The sequence below is a fragment of the Macrosteles quadrilineatus genome, unplaced genomic scaffold (assembly GCF_028750875.1).
Source record: "Macrosteles quadrilineatus isolate MER2022 unplaced genomic scaffold, UCM_ALF_1.0 Scaffold_3__2_contigs__length_128488019, whole genome shotgun sequence".
In the NCBI taxonomy this organism is placed as follows: Eukaryota; Metazoa; Arthropoda; class Insecta; order Hemiptera; family Cicadellidae; genus Macrosteles; species Macrosteles quadrilineatus.
Window position 1 is genome coordinate 116,959,374 of NW_026542596.1, and position 20,284 is coordinate 116,979,657.

At 34.6% G+C, this 20,284-nt stretch overlaps 1 protein-coding gene across 3 annotated transcripts; it reads left to right on the forward strand.

The window, feature by feature from the left end:
• The first annotated feature begins 512 nt into the window (after positions 1-512).
• Positions 513-19,792, forward strand: LOC128990899 (beta-1,4-glucuronyltransferase 1-like). 3 transcript variants are annotated; one of them, XM_054413548.1, is made up of 5 exons: positions 4,266-4,390; positions 12,114-12,788; positions 16,850-16,984; positions 18,811-18,873; positions 19,511-19,792. In XM_054413548.1, exons 2-5 carry the CDS (start codon positions 12,165-12,167, stop codon positions 19,676-19,678), a joined length of 990 nt encoding a protein of 329 aa, XP_054269523.1. In that variant the 5' UTR covers positions 4,266-4,390; positions 12,114-12,164; the 3' UTR covers positions 19,679-19,792. The 3 variants fall into 3 exon arrangements, with proteins under 3 accessions (XP_054269524.1, XP_054269523.1, XP_054269522.1); XM_054413547.1 differs by lacking the exon at positions 4,266-4,390 and adding an exon at positions 7,162-7,243; XM_054413549.1 differs by lacking the exons at positions 16,850-16,984; positions 18,811-18,873; positions 19,511-19,792 and adding exons at positions 513-1,188; positions 1,837-1,962 and having other exon boundaries at positions 4,154-4,390; positions 12,114-12,228.
• Positions 19,793-20,284: the final 492 nt, after the last annotated feature.

Sequence of the window (20,284 nt, forward strand, 5' to 3'; positions counted from 1 at the left end):
TTATGATCTCGTGTTATCCAACGGGGAAACATTAGTAATACTTTCCTACTGTTCATACTATTGATTCAATTTACAACACATTGGGTTAATTGAACCAATCTGCTGAAACATGAAATGTTGGGTGCTAGTAATTCGTAGTTTTCGAAGTAGACTTTTCCTTTATATTGTCATATTCTTATGCATTTTGTATGTTTGTAGGGTATATCAAAACAAAAAATATGTTTCAATCAAATCAATGTTGTATAACTTTCCTTATTTAGATGGCTCAAATTTTTTCTTCAGGAGATCATTTGACAACTACAATCAATTTACGCCTGGTGCCTTCCTAAAACAAATGAAACCGTCAAATGAAAGCTTCTGTAGTTTTAGATTGGGGTTTCCTGATTATTTTGATCTCTCTGACAGTGAAATTAATTTTAGTCCAGAACTAGGAGAAAAGGGTTCCTATCGAGTAATTTTTAATGTACTGCAAGGAACATGGCCTAAAAATAATTCTACTAGTGTTACGTACTGTTCACATTTAACACCAGAATTTTTGTATTATTTAGTAGAAATTGTTGTTAGATGGGAAGGACCAATTAGCATCGCTGCTTTTGTCCCTAGTTACGAAATTACGATGCATCCACAACTCTTTGCCTCTTGCAAAGATTATGTTCGTGTGTTCCTGAAATGTCAAAAGTGTCTTTACATTTTGTATTTCCTATAGAACATCCTCCTGATCATTTATCTTGCCATCCAACTTTATTTGTCCCTGAAGGGTGTTCAGTACCATCCATTGTTGCTAGTAGGAGTCTTAACACATTTAGAAACCAAGAAGAATTGATCTATCCAGTGAACGTTGCAAGGAATGTAGCTAGAACTAGAGCTCTAACAAAATTTGTCATCGTGTCTGACATTGAATTGATACCAAGCAGACATTTAGTATCACATTTTGTAAAAATGTTGTCAAGATTTCATTTGAAAAGTGATGGAAAAGTTCCATTAAAACATCTGGTTTATGTCGTACCAGTTTTTGAAGTTGAACATTTTATTTCCAACATTCCAGAAAAAAAGTCAGAATTGTTATACTTGTACTCTCAAAATAGGGCAATTTATTTTCATCGGTGGATATGTTTACACTGCCAAAGATTTCCTGGTCTTCAGAGGTGGATACACCACTCTAGCACTTCTACAGATAACTCAATTCAGGTTGGTTTTTGTCAATTAATTGTACTTACTCATTGAACTGAAAGCTTTTAGGCCTATTCACTCTTCAAGTGAAACTACTTAATAAGTAGTTTCACTTGAAGAGTGAATAGGCCTAATAATAATATGTCTAATAATAATATGCCTAATAATAATAATAGGCATAATATGTAACCTAGGTGTTTGGTCCCGAAATTTATTAAGTAGTCCTAACACTTTGTATCTGTGTGGTAAGAAATGCAGTGCAGTTATTAGGCCCTAATTGGCTAATGGTTGTAAAACAATGATATGTTTTGGATTCAATAATTCATAAGTTAATATCCTTACACATAAGTATACCTACTCTCATACCAGAGTGGGTCCAAATGAAAAAAAATGAAAAATCCAGGGAGTAAATGTCCCCCCCCCCCCCGCGGTCTACCAGGGGTGCTGGCCCTAGACGCTCTTACCTCGGATGGATTCTATCATAGCCCCAAGGTGCACGCATGATTGAATCCGGTCCTGCAAAGAATTAGACAATTCGGGGTTAAATAAAATCAAGTTCATTTTTAAGATAATGATGTATTTATTTTTTTGCAACGAAATAAAATGTAGGTATTGAGTGTTATTTTATATATTTTTTTATTGATTGGTGGGATTTTTATGTTTCAGCCAATGTTGGTAGTCAAGAGAGAGTTCCCCTACCATCGATGGGAACCGATCTACATAGGAACCAATGAAGAACCCCTCTACAGTGAGCTGCTTAGTTGGGAAGGAAAACAAGACAAGATGATTCAGGTGGGCAAAACAAATAACAGTGACAATAAGAGATAAGACAAACAATTATGTGTGAAAAAAGGTTGTTTTATTTGATGGCCTTTCTTACCAGTACTTCATATTGTGAATCAAAAGCGCTACCCTACATGGACCGAAAGTTGTATTTAAAGGTTATACATTTGTGATTTCAATGTCGGTTGTAGTACTAGTATTTAACCTTAACCCTCCCAGTGTTACTTGACGAAAATTCGACAAGCAGCACACTTTGTGTAGTGTTACTTGTCGATTTTTCGACAAGCAGACATCGTTTACGGCGAAGGCTCTATAACTGACTGAATCGGATTGAACTGGATCGAGTTAGGTATCGTTCTTTCCGTTTCATTCTAAGCTTTCTCCAGAGGTCTGTCTCAGCGCTGTACGTTATCTGAGCCGATCGTAATATGTAGCAGACAGCTGACGTGCGTGTATTTGTAAACAGCTAGGTTACCCTCGGACCGATGACTGATGTGTTTTATTACGTTTATCATTGTTTTAGTGTTAAAAATCAAAAGTAGTGATATACGTGTTGCATTATAAGAAGATTTAAGTGGTTTTGAAGTGCTGGTTGATGATCCTGAAGAAGTAGGTAGTGATATTGATGTAAATTATCAGCCAGATTCCTAGCTATGGTTAGGCTATGCATTCTTAGCTAAACGCTATGTACTGAAATCTGTTTTTTGCCCATAACTTATTTATTTGCAAATCTACTTCCTTATATTATTATATATTTGTAATCCTCATAAAATTTAGAACAAAGTGGCTATTTTCAAATATTTATAGAACTATAATACAATTTCATTGAGCGCGAACTTCTTTTTTTTTTTTAAATTTTCAAAATTATATTTTTTTTACCTAAAAATTTTTTTTTTGAAAAAATGTTCCTTATGTTTTATATATAATATTGAAGCCCATGATTTTCCAAACAAAATGGTATATAGAACATTAGAATTAACATTGTTTTAAGCTTCTCAGATCCTTTTTAATAAAACCTTGCAAATGCGCCAAAAATAGGTGGCCATTAAGGCCTAAACTATGGATACTTGGAGGGTTAACCCTCCGAGTGTCCATAGCTTAGGCCTTAAGTTAATGTCCGCCTGTAAATAAGTTATGGGCAAAAAACAGATTTCAGTACATAGCGTTTAGCTAAGAATGCATAGCCTAACCATAGCTATAGGAATCTGGCTGATAATTTAGGCCTACATCAATATCACTACCTACTTCTTCAGGATCATCAACCAGCCCTTCAAAATCACTTAAATCTTCTTATAATGCACCACGTATATCACTACTTTTGATTTTTAACACTAAAACAATGATAAACGTAATAAAACACATCAGTCATCGGTCCGAGGGTAACCTAGCTTTTTAGAAATACGCACGTCAGCTGTCTGCTACAATTACGATCGGCTCGGAGAACATAAAGCGCTTAGAGACAGACCTCTGGAGAAAGCGTAGAATATAACAAAAAGAACGATACCTAACTCGATCCAGTTCAATCCGATTCAGTCAGTCATAGAGCCTTCGCCGTAAACGATGTTCGTGCGTCGAAAAATCGACGCGTGACACTACACAAAGTGTGTCGCACGTCGATTTTTCGACGAGTGACGCTCGGAGGGTTAAGTATGTCAGGCTAGATTGACAATATACCTCGTTTAACGAGGTAGCCTACAGTAGCCTAATCCTTTCACCAGACATTAAAAAATCACCACGTTGAAACCTTAGAAATAATTCATTCAGGAAACGCCTTAGAGTCCAGATATTTTCAATAAGGAGTTAGTGAAAGCAACAGGCCAGTTAAAATAGCGTCTCGAAATATAACAGACTCTTTCACTGTATTTAACAATTTAATTTAGAAGGTTAGCTAATAGTTCAATATTCTAGTTAATTTATAAGTAATCAAAGCTGGCTTGGCCTGCTTCTGGTCTGGGTGAAGGATCTCCACCCTCTGGTTCCCCAACGTTTCCAATTAAATGACCATTTATTAAGGTAGCAGAAGATAGTAGGCCTACGCCCTTTTTCCATATGGCTAGGGTCTTATTTCCAGGCCCTAGCACAACAGTTGGACAACTCCATATTTCACCCAATTTGCAATAAATATACATCACATCATCACAATATACATATTCCCCCCCCCCCCAATCACTCATTTTATTTGCCCCTTGGTTTATTTCAGATGCATGAGATGTGTCTGCTTGGTTATCGCTTTGTGATCTTGGACGGTGCCTTTCTGGTCCATGCGCCAGGCATCAAACGCCATCCGGGCCCTCGGTCGGAGGTTCAGACGGCGCATCACTACAACAATATGCGCCATTATGAACAGATCATGAAGGCTGTCAGTGACAGACTAGGATCTAAGCAAGGCTGTAAAATCCACTAACAGTCGCTGTCATTCTCATCTCAGCTTTGCAAGGTAGGCATTTAAAACTGTTAAACATACTCCATTCTGAATAGCCAATGTTGGTTTTTTTTAAGTTAAGGCATACCTTTTTTGTAGCCTTTGTTCATGTAGAAAATCTATGCTGTCCTTCAATATATTTCGCCACGGAGTGTGACATCTTCAGGGAGATAATTGCATAGGCCTATTCTTTTTACACTATATACACATAATATAATTCAGCAAGGTTATGGTGTGGAATCCTCAAAAAGGTGCGTAAGGTAATGGGTGTGGATACAGAAAACAAAAAGTAGTTAATACTCCCATGGCTCTCTTTAACCTACCTAAATTAAACAGTACCGGTATCTAAAAGTGTATTGTTATTATTTTTTTAGTTTATACAAGCTCATCCACTAAAAAAAACTTGAGACGTTCACAAAAGCAAAAGTAGGTTTGCAAAAGGTCACTATATCTACCCAATTAATAATAAACATTACACTGTACATGTATATTTAAGTGAATCAGTCTTTTTAGCCCTATTGTCTTTGACATTACACAATACTGGAAGAAAAAGACTATACATTATGTTCCTGTTTATACATCATATTTTTTAATGTTTAGGAGGAATTACAAAACTTATTTATATGATTGAATAATTTGTTAAAAAAAAACACCCGATCTTTGATAAGAACATCTAAGTTTTTTTACATTTTCTATTTTATATCTGATAACAAATTTTCCTCCACCACAGAAAGGGGAAGTCTTATTTCAGATCAACTTTAACCTCTTTTAAGGAAATTTCTTCAATTACAGTTTTTATCTCAATTAAATTTAACAAAAGCATTACTCCGTTGCAGGTTAAACAGTGCAGGTCCTTTATGTGATTAGTATAAATAAATAAATGTGTAGAAATGTTGTATGTTTGTTGTGCGTTTCCTTCAATGCCAGTATGGATGATGGGTGACGGGCCGAGCTCATTAAAGTTAGACAGGAGTTACAAGTATGTCGGAGCTACAAAGTACAATTAGCTGATCGTCATGCAACCTAACCCCGACAAGCCCTTCCTACTACACTTATGTTGTGAACCTAGTGGTGTGTGCCCAAAAGATTCTTCGAAATTCAAATTAGCCTACTTTTTTGTTAGTGCGCCTGGTTTTTCAGCGGAATTTAAATTTTGGAGTTCGCCGTTTGCTTATATAGGTCACAAGTTATGTTAGTTAGTATGTTAAAGAGTAGACTTAAAGCAAAATATTTAAAACGTATTTAAACTAAATATATGCTCCATAAATTGATTATGATACACAAAAATAGTTGGCTATAAACTTAATTAAAATTAATGCAAGGAATTTTATATTAGCGTAGGGTTTTTGGTTTAGCAAGAGGATTAGAATTTTTTTACTCTAAGCCTTATAACAAAACTTTTAAAATATCAAAACGAAATTGAAATCCATGGTCCCACAAATATAACAATAAAATTGTCAGGCAATCTCAACTGGTTATTATCAACAAGATGCTTCTTTAAAATAGCAATGTTTTCTAATTTCATGGAGATTTGTTTGTACCCAAAACAAGCTGCACCAGCACTATTTCACAGGAGATTTATCACGGGGAAAATGCTCTGATAATGTCCAGGCACACTTCATTTCATAAAATTTGTTCCACTGTTTAAGGATTAGATATAGGCCTAGCAGATTTATGTAATAGCTAATAATAGATTTTAGTTTATACATCCAGGTTAAAGCTAATACAAATAATAAAATAGCCTAAATAAAAATTATGATGTATTCCAGAAAATTAAAAAAATAAATCTGCATATTGACATTTTCTACATGAAACAGTAAAATTCTAGATATGATGCAATGTGTTGTAAAAACGCACGGATTTACTGGTTTATTATTGTATACAATCATTAATGGAAAATTGGATTGGAATATAAGATTTTAGGAAAATGTTGGTTCTATTTGTATTTGTTTATCATTTCTTGTTTTAATTAACTGTGTCTCTGTGAGAAATGCATCACAGGCTGTTCCCTTTCAAAACTTAAAAAATGCCACTGGCGTAGAAACACACAAATCAAATAAATTCAATATATAAGATCACATGTTATTGCGTATATATTGAATCCATTTTAAAATAAGGAGTCATACTATGAGGAGAGTGTATACTGTATAGATAGGTAACATAATAACCCACCTTAAAAAATATCGTTAGGATTTTAACTAAATATTTTGAGATCATCAGGTAAAGCGCTGTTCATAAAAATATTAGAATTCACACCAGTTTTGGATCATACATTAATTCTTAATTATTGGATTCAAAGAAAAAAAAAAATCTGAAGGAGTAACATTTGTGTAGCATTATTATCCAAATAACGATTATTCAGATTTCCTCAAGAAGAACATTAGAAACCGTAAACAAATTTGTACAAAGTAGCCCTGTATCCACACATTGAAAGCCTAACAGTTTAAAAATTACATTAAAAATGAAATGATATATAAAGCTATCTATACTCACTCAAAGAATAATTGGAATATACCTACTCTAAAGCTTGATTAAAACTGTATTACCATTAATTTCATCCATATATTTTACTATGCATAATCGTAAAAAAACGCTTATTCTGATGTATTAAATCAAATTTTTATTGAACATTCTGTGGAAACAAAATATCTTATTAAAAAAAAGTGAAACATTTATTTTATTTGTAAACCTCAGCCATTGAGGCTAAGCCAGGCTTCAGTGCGTAAGGCTATATTCAAGTATTGATTGCTATAATAGGATCAACCCTTTAGCAACAAATTGAGTTAGGCACCTCTTTGAACTATTGGCATTCTTCAACTTCCGTCTCTTTTACTCTTTGGTTGTTTTAAACATTATCGCTACTGTTTGGTAAGTTCATAATGTTTTTATAAATTCTATTGATTTTTGCCATCTCGTACCCCCAAGCATATTTAGATGTGCAGAGTTGTTTTTGGTTTGATAACATGTTTTCCCAAATCAGTAAATATTCACATCTTTAAGTAAGCATGATTAGGATTTATCAGTGCAATTATTTCCCACTAGGTAAATTAAAACATAATATAATGGCTTAATTACCTGCAGTCTCCAGTTCAAAATAAGTTGGTTACTGTGACCTAGGTTTCAGCACAAAGTTGTGCTATCATCAGGCGTTCCTGCTCAAAATGGTCCAGTGGACGTCGTTTAGTTAAAACTACATACAGTTCACATGACACAAACAAATGTGACGTGGAAAGCGAATAGGGACCTCTTGTCGGTAATTTTTGATTTTGAGTTGTATATATATTTTTGAATTCCTTATTAAATTCCTAATCACTGGTGCAAGTCCCATGCCTCTATGATTTTTTTTGTTAAAGTTATAGGACTTTGAAATTTTGTTATGAATTTTTATATCAAAAGAAAACTTATAATGTCCTCTTTGGAGGCAATATCAATTTTGGTCTTAACACATGGTAGTTTTCATTTAAATAATTGTTTTAGCGAAGCGTGTCGTAAAAATTACATTTCAGAAAAGGGACCTCTTGTCGGCCCTATGTTATTTCTCCATAAGATCAAAAAAGGTAGCTCTTGTCGGGGCCGCAAAATTTATGAGATATTTTGTTCTCTGTAAACTGAACTTTGTTGTAGATCTCTAAATGTCCACTAGAATGTTGAACAATTCTTTTTTTGGACTAAAGTCTGTTTATAAAGTGAATATTAGATAGGACCTCTTGTCGTTATGGCGAAATATCATTGAACGGCAAGAGGTACCTTTTCTCAGACCGTGCAGAGGGTAACAAAATGATTTATTCAGTGCAGTTATTTAAACCTTTTACATCTTTAATTCCATATTTTAACCAATACTGTCCTGTTCTATGTTAAATGAGGTATAACAAACGATAAAAAACCAAATTTCGATATTTTCAACATTAATTACTTATATTGGACATACTGAAAATTTTACAATGCCGACAAGAGGTCCCTTTTTTACTTTTCACATAACAAATATACATTTACCGAATAATACCGTATTTACAAAAGAAGGACGGAAATATTTTATTACAGTGCAAAAGTTTAGGGCACCAAAATACAATGTAAATAAATAGAACGGATACAACGGCTAAAGTGCCTAAATTTTCTTGAAACCTAAATGAGGGCCAGGTTTGAAAATGTGTAAACATTACATGTTTAGTTCATGCTAATCAAAGTTTATGGAATACTCCTTGCTCAACTGGTTGTTCTTAAAAATCCCCAATTTAGAATTAGACATGAACTCAGATATTAGGTGTTATAAGTTGAATTAAAAATGAGTTAAGTTACCTATCATTAATAAAATAACACCTTAAACTGTCAGGTATCTTCAATGAGTTTTCTAGTGTGACAAATGTTCTTAAAAAGTAACAAAAAAGTAACATATTATGAAAAATTGATCTGGAAAAATAACTTTAGTGCTAAACTATCAAATTTTATAGATATTCAAATTTTATATTTATCATAAATTTTATATACAGGGTGACCGTTAAGTCTTAGGACGACTTTATAACTTTTAAATGACAAACGATATCACAACCACATTTGGTATACCGTTACTGGAAATTGTAAGCTACTTTTCTGTGTACATGGTGGTCGGATATCACCTTTGGGGGACGGCCCGTCGGGGGTCAGAAGAAAATCTTTTATGACAGCCTATGTTGAGTTGTACATCATTTTAAAGGTCTACTTCAACTAAAAACAATGCCGCAAACCGCACTTCAAAAGGTTGATCCTGCGCAAAGTGGCAGATGTTCAAAGATTTTCAAAATTAGCCAATTTCTTTAAATTAAAACACTTTTTTAAATCTTTAAACAACTATCATTTTTTAACGGATGGTCCTTTTGAAGTACGGTTTGCGGCATTGTATTCTACAAATAATTACCTTTAATTTGATGTGCATATCAACCTATGCTTCCACTCAAGATTTACTTCCGACTCCTTGTGGGCCGTCGCCCTGAAGAGTTATTTGGATCACTGAATGTGAAGTTATGGGGATCATTTTAAAGGGAATTTTAAGCAAAGAAGAATGCCGCAAACCGTACTTCAACAGGACCATCCGTTAAAAAAAGACAGTTATTTAAAGATTTAAAAAAGTGTTTTAATTTAAAGAAATTGGCTAATTTTGAAAATCTTTGAACATCTGCCATTTTGCGCAGGATCAACCTTTTGAAGTGCGGTTTGCGGCATTGTTTTCAGTTGAAGTAGACCTTTAAATTGATGTACAACTCAACATAGGCTGTCATTAAAGATTTTCTTCTGACCCCCGACGGGCCGTCCCCCAAAGGTGATATCCGACCACCATGTACACAGAAAAGTAGCTTACAATTTCCAGTAACGGTATACCAAATGTGGTTGTGATATCGTTTGTCGTTTAAAAGTTATAAAGTCGTCCTAAGACTTAACGGTCACCCTGTATATTTAGTTATACATTTATTTAGAGAATTAAGTTCTGGACAAAGGAAATATTTAAAACATTATTCATTCGTTAAGAGTTAGTATGTGCAATAGCTTAGAAAAAATGAGCTGAGATTAAATTAAATTTGAATGACATTTAGTTTAGAACTAATTTACTGGTACCGTACCACAGAAAACATACTACTATAACCCAGAATGCCAACCGCGTGGTAAAAAGCATTAAGTGTTTTGAGAGAGCTTTGCCTGTCAATTGTAGGCAGCGCCACCAGCGTTGCCATGCACTCAGCATAGCAACGCTGGTGGCGCTGCCTACGATTGACAGGCAAAGCTCTCTCAAAACACTTAATGCTTTTTACCACGCAGTTGGCATTCTGGGTTGTAGTAGTATGTTTTCTGTGACCGTACATAGTTAGCTTAATTTTGGCTACATAGTTAATCAAAACGATTTGCCAGACTGAAAGTTAAAATTTACTGGTTCCAAATGTATGATTTCAACACTCAAGCAAATAACTCAATCAAACATTAGTTGAAACTCCCATGATCTTAATGCCAGTTCTTGTTTCCATAATTGAATATATTTATAAGATCTAAAAGCTTTAAATTGACTCATTTGTTTGTAAAATTCAGTAAAAGTGAAAATTCATAATACCCCATAATATATGTTTATATGCTGGGAAAATATATGGAATTTATTTTGTCTTTTTAGTGTTTCATAACAGGACTTTTACAATACACAAATACACAAAATACACAAAAATTCATCTTTATGGTTAAAAGAGTTATACATTTTCTATAATTGAGTAAAAACAAAAGTGTGTTTTTTATATATTTCCAAAGTGCATAGTTTATACAGATCAAATTAATTTTAATTTCTTTTGAAGGAAAATGTCTTTAGTTACACAATAGTTTCTCTTATATTTTACCTTTCAACACAATAATGCATTTGAATTTTTATTTAATTGAAAATTTTGAGTAGATGGTGAACTTTTTAACAGGAAAGACAATACAATGTATTGAGATTATGTCAAGATTAAAAAAAGCTTTGACAGGTATAAAAAGCTTTACGAGTGTCATTGAGATTAAGGTAATTGTTAGATTAGTTTTATTTATTTCATAAATGCATTATTTGTTTCAAATAATGAATAAAACTTGTTGAGCGTTTTGCAAGCTTTATGAATAGCATTTCAGACTTTCATTGAGATTGACAGATGGAATCATCAGAACTATAAATTCCAGTTAATTTAAATCACATCGCCCCAGAAAAAATATTGAAATGCCTCCGAACCGGACAAGTTTTGGGGAGGGTAGGTGTTCGGTGTTGCCCATGTACCCCAGTGTTATACCGGACAGTGTCGCCAGTTCTGCGCACCTCCGGTCACAAACTATCTCTCCTCCGATACCTGGGTATATCCCCTCCACCTCCTCACACATACGCCCCAGCTGTCCGCACACACAGGTTATTGTACAGGTGGGTACGATCTGTTAACGGTTGTTATTGACATTTTTACTACGGGTTGTTTATGATGTTACAATAATCTATAGGGAAATCATGTCAATAATGCACAGTTTTGCAGGTCCAAGGGTTGCTTGTGCACAGAGAACTAAGGTATAGAAGAATCTTGCTTTTGGGATGATCGTATGTTTTTTTATATTGTGCCAAGTAAGGAAGTGTCCGTGCGAAGAGCACTTTGCGGAAATTCCTATCGGAAAGGCCAGAGGGTCTTGCTCCACTGTGGGCGATGTAGTATACGAAGGGGTCGGGGTGTTGAACATTGTTATAGATAGCTACTAGTGCTAGAATCCACTTACGTGCACCTTCGAATGTTTCCTCTGTACCTTACTTCACTGTGCTGTAAATTAATGTGTCCGACAAGCTCCTTTTGTGGCCTAGCTAGCTAGTTCTAATTTGACGTCGCTGTTTACTTCATCCTCACTATTCCAGCCAGTTCCCACCTTAATGCAGGGAAATAGTCTTGTCATAGCAACACGATATGGTGTGAAATGGACGCTCGCCTCAAATATGAATTACTTTGTGACTAGACTAATATGGTTTAAGGCATCATTATGTTTTAACTCAAAATTATGGAAGGTAAAGAGGTTTGGATCACACTGATTTTGGTAATGTTCTTTAAATCCAATATCAGGAGAGGTAAATGAATCAATATTGCTTCCATCCAATGAAGTTGTCAGTGTTATTTTTCAAAAAAGAATAGAGAAGCTGTTTGTAGCTTGATAAAATATAAAAAAGTTGAAGCTTGAAAAATTATAAAAAATATTCTAAAGCAAATGTTTAGTCTAATATGTTATGTTACAGATCTCGAGGAATAGACGTTCTCACAATTACTCCAAGCGCAAAAGAGAAAAAATGTTCATCGGGCGAGTATACGACAAAAAGAAGAGCAAACAAGCCACCAACACAAACACATACAACGAGCAAGTGAAGAAAAGAGGACGAAGCAGAAGTCGGAGCCTGTCTGATGAAGAAACCGAAGAGGATATGAGTATTGATAAAAGTGATAAGAACTCCGCAAATTTTAAAAAGTCGAAAAACTCAAGAGGATACGACTCTGCCGATGAGTTAGAGAGAGATAGTGACCATGAAGATTACGTCAAAACTAAGAAATCCTCGGGAAAGGAAGGAGGGGATAAAACATTCATGGAAAGGATAAACGAAAAAGTTAAGAAGTTAAAAAGAGACAACACAACCAAAGAACCGAAGGAACCCAAATTGAATGGAGCTCCTGTAGAGAGTAAACAGACTGTTTATTCAATCCCTACAGATGTTGAGAAAGGGATGAAGAAAGGAAAGACCAGTAAAGTAGAGGGACAAAGAGTAATAGGATATGGGAAGGATAAGTTTGAGTCGATAGAATTAGACAGTGGAGATGAGAAGAGGAAAGGAGGAGACGGAGGAACGAAGAGTGTTGCAGTCCAAGCTACGCCTTACCCTCCCTTCCGTCTGAGAGTCTTGCCTCATCCCGACTGGCAGGTCAGTAAGCAGTGTTTAGTGTCTTTGACTATTGATACAGCTATTAAATAAGGAGGATAGCAGCTAGATAGGACTAGGATAGCAGAAAGGCTCCTGGCTGGATTTCTACTAAAATATTCCCTTAAAAGAGTCAGATTTATTTCCTATATAAATAAACATTAATTTTAATGAGTGCTTAGGTTTGCTGCTACAGTGTGTTTACAGGGGTTATTGAGGTGTGTTTTTTTATTGAAATGTCGATAGCTTTGTATGAAATGAATAAAGTAGCCAAATTTGATTAAAATATATCCATAAACAAGCAAACTAAAACAGTTTATTATATTATATCTCTGTATCCGTTAGGCATACAACAAGGCTCCAATATACAAAATTATTTCTGTTTTGCTCTACAAAATAGTTTGGAAAGAATTTAAGAAATTTTGTGTTTTTAGGGTAAAAAATGGGAATAACCAATTTTTACCAAAAAAAACCTCAGAAACCCCTGTTCCCATAGTCTGATCATGCTGGTTTGCGAACTCGTTTGAATAAAATAAACATAGGTTAATATGTTTGTACTAAATTTCATCAAAATCGGATCATTTTTGCTCGATTTATCGCACTATCACATATATATATATATGAATTTGAACGGAGGGTGTTTTTGGCCTCTGGGGACCTCAAAACAAAAAAGCAAATCGGTCCCGGGTCCAGGTCTTACCATGCGATCTACGGTAATAGCTTGTTCCCTATACGGAAATTTGCTAACATAGTAATTTACACCAGCAAACTCGGTCGGTAGCTCAATTTAACAAATTTTTATATATTAAAACAGATTCTAACCTAACACGGGAATGGAATGCCTGTGTCCTTAAAAGTGATGCAAAATTGGTTATTATGTGTTCTATGCATGTATACAAGTCAGTATAAAAACATAGTTTTAATTTTTTTTATGTGTTTATTTTAAATACCGTATATTTTAATCAGTGGGGTAGCCATACATTTTCAAGAGCAGGAATGCTACCCATGGTTGCTGAAGGGTTGCTTACCAATGTAGGCTAAACGCAGAGTGGCCTTTTCCACTTGTTCTCACCATACTACAACACTGATTGTTATTAATTAATCTTGAAGATCTATTGCAAAATCATATGAAAAATGTTTTAAATGACAAACATTTTTGCTATCTCACACTCTGATATGTATGGATATCTCAAAAGCTACACTCTTTAATGATTGACTGGTTAAGTGCTTAGTAGTGCTTGTTTTCCAATGCAAATATTGATGATTTAATGCTGAGATGGATCACACTTGGCAACATTTATTGTTATTTATTGTTGGTGTAATAAAATCATGCTTTAGAACAACAGTCAAAATTATACCAAAAGATAAAACTAGGGTTAGTCTGTTACCTCGGAAAGTAACTGTTTGAGGCCTTTTGGAAAGCAACTTCAGATGATGAGAAACAACATTTGAAATACAATTAATTTACTATATAAATTTTACAACTTCGACTTACTTTATTTCATTGATTAAATCATTATAGGCTACACTTGTGCGCTTATGGTATTTTTTACAAGCTTCAAAATTCTGTCCTCATTAAAATCAATTGTCTGAAAAAAAGTATTCAGGAAGAATATAAGTTTGATCAACAGCTGGTGTAGCCTCACAAATTGACGGACTGACATTTGACTAAGTAAAATCTTAATAAAGCTAGCAAATGAACAAGTTTTGCTCAAAAATTATATCATATTTTCAAAATGGTCAGCTTGTATCAATGACTTTGATCAAACAATCAACTAAGTTCATTCTAAAAAAAATCAGGCATTAATTCATTTGAATGTTTCTAAGTACATGAAACAATCATTCATTATACTAGTTGGAAAATTGTAATCCATTGGTGTACTAGGAAAAGAATCTGCTTGTTTTGCCTTATATCTGAAAAAAATACACCAGTAGAACCTCAAATAGGCACTTGGAGTTCAATATTATTATCATACAATTATCATTCTATTGTTGCAAGGAGGGGTTTTTTGCAAAGCGAGTAGTAAGGCTATGATGGGGTAATATACAAAAGACAGCTCTATGGATAATATAGAGTGATCATCAAACAGGATATTTTAACGTGAAACAGCGTTTGGACCAGAATTACCTCTTAAATAAATCTAACATCTATTTTATTCACTGTACAGAATGGAACAAAACAAAATGGAAACCAAAATCTTAATATTTTTACTGGAATTTCAAGAGTTTGTTTGTTGAATGAGATGTTCACATGACATAAAATCATTATTAGGTTGGTAGGTAATAACTATGTATACACCATCAACAATGAAATATTTTGCTCCAATGTAAGTTTAAATGAATTTTGTTGACTATAGTATTTGAGATCTAAAACGACTTAAGCACTAATCTTTTGTAGTAGGCTAGTATAATATCTGTAACTATTATAACAATAATAAAAAAAAACCATGGTGATTAAATCTTACTTAAATTTGTATTAATCATGGACTTAATGTACAGATTAATTAAGACATTTGCGTTTATTTGCCATTATGGCTCTCTAGTTGGGACCTTCTTCTTCCCGTTGAAGTTGTGCTTCACTTTTCCCCTGAATTAACCTACCTGATTTTGATTCGTTGGAAAAGACATCGTATTGGGTAAGTGTCTTTTCAAAACAGCTTGATAAAAAAGAACAAGAATATCGCAACTTGAATAGCTTCAATAATCAAAGAAGAATCGACAATTTGAAGAATTTTGAAAAACAACTTGAAGTTTTCTGTCTCAAAGAGTGACAAAAAGTGAGAATACTCTAGTGAAAAATTGTGCCTCTAAAGACGCAGCTAAGAAATCATCATTTAAGGACTAACTTTTTAAACCTCATAGAGTGTCTATAAGGAGAATTCTCTAAAGGAATACTTGCACCTCTGAAGAGCCAGCTAAGAAACCACAATTTAAGAACTAACCTTTTAAAACTCAAAAAGCGACTTAAAAGAGAATCCTCTCAAGGAATACTTGCATCTTTGAAGAAACAACAAAGAAATCATCATTTAAGAACTAGCTTTTTAAACCTCAAAGAGTGACTAAGAGAAGAATCCTATAAAGAAACACTTACAACCCTAAAGAGCCAGCTAAGAAATCATCGTTTAAGAACTAACTTTTTTAACCTCAAAGATTGACTAAAAGGAGAATCCTATAAAGGAATACTGCTTGCACCTCTGAAGAGACAGACCCTAAGAAATATATTATGTAAAACCTACAATCAAAAATTGTCAATTTATAAATATAAGTAACTCATGAAATGTATAGTTTTTTTTTTGTAATTTAATAGGAAATTAAAGAAATTAATTATATTTACTCTTTGGTTGAGTAAATGATGGATTCAGTTTGTCGATTGTATGTGCATATACTTGGGTAAATCAAAGGTGATTAGTAAAAGTACAACAAAAACTACCTTACCTTAAGGGGCTTTCAAAATTTGTGAGGTTTTCTCAGTCAAGATAAAGTCAAGATGGTGTACATGTACAAAACTGCAATAGACTTTGTTCTGTTTTGGTAGTTTGTACTTGATTTCATATCAATTATTGATTAGGCAGATAATTTTTGTGTGGTTTGGAACTTAAACATTACATTTGTTTTTTGAGAACAATATGGGGCATCAAGTTTAAAGTTTGATTACAATGAATAAGCTAAAACCCCGTATACTAAAGTCTCTTTACGGTAAAAGGAATTTTCCACTAAATGTTTACGAAGCCTCTGCGAACTTTGGTGAATATTTACCCACAAAACGTGAATTATTTAACTGACGGTTTCCAGTTTCAAGCTGAACGCTTGAATGTGTTCGTCTTGAGATTTATTAAATATTTTCACTTCACTACAACTTCTTGGTTTTAAAATTTTGCTTGTTAAATATTCAAAGTAGCTAGTCATAAGAAACTGTTTATCTAATTTAAATTCATACAAAACATACCAGGCAAATCCGATCCTAACCTACTACGTAAAATTGTGAATTGATGAAAAAGTAAAGATAAGATTTACGGTAACTTAACACTAAGTGACCTGTTTGAATTATAGTGTTGTCTGTACAGGAGTCAGAGACCACTCTACTGAAGTTGGTGAGGTTAGTGCTGTGTCAATGTGGTCTGACGTGTATCATACTGACCTGGGCATTCATCGGAGCTTTGGTGTTCCGTCTGACAGAAGCACCCAGAGAATACTCACAGGTAACAGCTGTGTTTTGTAGGTGTTGAAGTTTCCATCTTTGCAATTTTCACAGATATGGTATATCATGCCAAATAGTTAGTGTGACCTATGCCTTTTTAACACTGAAGTAGAACTTGTATTCCAATGTTAAGTTTGTAGCCAGTGATAAAAATTAACATAGTTGATTCAGTCCCTAATATAGTGCGATGATGTCAATATTAATGATTCTTGATGGTATACACCAACTTTTTAAGCAAGCCAAATTGAAAAAGATCAATTTTAAGCTAGAGTTGTCCCTTGATGGGTATCCCACGTAAATTTGACGTAGGGTGAGTTACTTTTAGTGTCCCACTACCCAATCCCTACACCGACGCTACCCTCCTTCCAGCAGTGCTCTCAGCAATCAGTTGCGAGTGCCTTGGTTGGGTCGTAGTATGTTTCTTTGTGTCCTTGCTAGTTGGTTTCTTGGAACTCATTAGTCAAACTTAGGTGTCAATACCCTTTCTGTATAGTAAAATGGCCGGCAGTACGTCAAATTTACGTATTGATACCCTTAGCTACGTATTGTATGACGATATGTTTCTAGGGTTAACCAAGGCAGAGGTAATGTAGACTGTGTGACTCAAATTATCAAAATATACTCAGACTTTAAGGAATAAGATAATAACATGACCAGCAAACCAGTGGTGTTAAAATGGTGTGATGCACTACAGTGTTAATTTACCATAAAGTGATAATAGGATAAAATATTGTTATTTTTTGTACGGTTGCTTACAAGATGAATGCGCTGAGCATTAAAACACCATACGATGTTTAATATGGTCTAAATAATCCAGTCAAGATCATAACCTTCTTCCCCCCTACTCCCCCTCCATCATCTATTTCGGCTATGCCGCTCTGCCATTGGACGGTCACCTACGACTCCCGTCCCTCTTTCTACCTGCCACCATTGTTTTGTCCAATAGCATCAGTTGATTGTTCACGCTTAATCACTACAACACAATCACCAACAGTCAATCACAATCGTCAAGTGGTTTATTGCTTGCTATGTGTCGCTGACACATCATACAAGCACTGTTCAGTGTTTTAATAACCATAACACTATTTATTCCTAAACGACATGGTATATTAGGTGAGGTCAATACTTCAGTATGATAATTTTTTGTTGGGCATCACTCACCTTATTGAAATCACGAGAACGCAGTCCTTGTCATGTCGCAATCATACACAGTTCATTGCACATAAAAATATACAAAAATAAAAATAAAATTAAAACTAAATTTAAATTATCAGATAATAGTTCTCAACACCGACGTTTCGCCGCACCAATTCTCACGCAATCGTTGTGAGCGCCTAACCACGACTGACATATCACGACGGGTCAATCGTGGTTAGGCGCTCACAACGATTGTGTGAGAAGAAAAATAACCTTGAAAACGCTGCACGTTGATTTTGGTGCGGCGAAACCTCGGTGTTGAGAACTATTGTCTGATAATTTAAATTTAGTTTTAATTTTATTTTTATTTTTGTATATTTTTATGTGCAATGAACTGTGTATGATTGTGACATGACAAGGACTGCGTTCTCGTGATTTCAATAAGGTGAGTGATGCCCAACAAAAAATTATCATAACACTATTTATTGAAGGAAATTAGTCAGGAACTTTAATTGGGAAAAGAAAAATGACATCCTTATAACACTTTAATTGTACCCGATTGTACAGCTCCCACATAGCTGCCTGGCTAATACTTGCAAACTATGAATCCATTTTTCTTTTGTAAATTTCAAAACAGATAAGAAAATTATACATTATTATATTTATAGCGAAGTATATTTTGGTTTTTAGGTGCAAGAGATGAACCGCCGTCAGACAGAGCTAGTGGTTGGCTTAGCAACAGACCTTCGGCAGGTAAACACTTGATTTGAAGACATTAAGTAGTCCATTTAGCCTTGTCAAGATAGTTGAAGTGGTGCATTTAATGGGACCAATTTCCTACTTGAGATTAATTGGTATTTTTTCGCTCTTAAGATTTGATGCAACAAGAGGTTCTGCAAAAAACATTACAAAGCAAAGTTAAAACAATATCTGTGCTAAAATATTAAAGTGGCTGAATATTTTAGTTCTTCAAAAGATATTGAACTAAGCTTCATGTGGACAATTTTTCAGCTTCTAGCTTCCGTTTTCATTTAGAAAATCGGTTAGTTCTCCCTCAGACAAATTGGTCTTTCCAACATAATTTTTGTAAACTTTCCAAAAACATTTTATGTTGACACAACAAGAGATACGCCTACTGTTTGAACGGATAAATTGTACAGATGAAGATGTTAAAAAATTAACTGTTTGAGAGATACTGTGATCCTCTTTGCTCAATAATTGTGCCCTCCTTGATCCTTTACACCAGACTCAGGTGTACCATGATATATTTAAGAATAAGTATGTGTGCCGGCTGAGTACAGCATTATTATTCCTCAAGCAAGTTTTTTACTGACTAAGGCCTGTATATTCGTTGTTCATCACTTCCTTACTCAAGTGCCATATTTGACAGGTAGTGCCAGAAGAGCCAGTGTGGCGCACCACTATAGAACACTACGCCACACACCACGAGTCTCTCATATTGTCAGCTGTAGCGTCAGGATATCCACAGAGAGGAACCATCTGGACATACAGTGGTTGTCTGTTGTTTGCTACCTCCTTACTCAAGTGCCATGTTTGACAGGTAGTGCCAGAAGAGCCAGTGTGGCGCACCACTATAGAACACTACGCCACACACCACGAGTCTCTCATATTGTCAGCTGTAGCGTCAGGATATCCACAGAGAGGAACCATCTGGACATACAGTGGTTGTCTGTTGTTTGCTACCTCCTTACTTACCACACTGGGTGAGCAAATTTAGAATACAACTTCTCTTTCAAGTTGTCTGTGCAAAGTTTGTTCATGATAACGGGTTTTTAAATACAACTAAACAAGAAAAATTGCATCAATATACAGTAGATCTCCTCCTGTCTGAAATCCACTTATCCAGATCGCCAACTGTCTAAATCACCTGGTTTCGGCTAGAAAAAATTACATTTATTAGTTCCATAATTTTTTTAAAGTATTACATTAATACTTGAAATATGTGTACCAATTGTGTCCATCACGCAGTGAGTACTGTAGCACTGTAGTGTCATATCGATTGGCAAGCAATGGTTGTGCCTAATGATACTGTTATAAAATTTGTTCTACAAAACTCCAATCATCTGGGTATTTGATTATCCTGATTAGGTCCGTTTCCAGATTGATCCGGATAGTTGGAGTTCTATTGTAGATAACTTATATA

Bases quoted from the DNA above. Each gene is read 5' to 3' on its own strand.
- LOC128990899 (XM_054413548.1), top strand. From the start codon at position 12,165: ATGTTCATCGGGCGAGTATACGACAAAAAGAAGAGCAAACAAGCCACC. The intron at 12,789-16,849 runs GTCAGTAAGCAG...TTGTCTGTACAG, and splicing joins TGCCTCATCCCGACTGGCAG to GAGTCAGAGACCACTCTACT. The intron at 18,874-19,510 runs GTAAACACTTGA...CATATTTGACAG, and splicing joins TAGCAACAGACCTTCGGCAG to GTAGTGCCAGAAGAGCCAGT.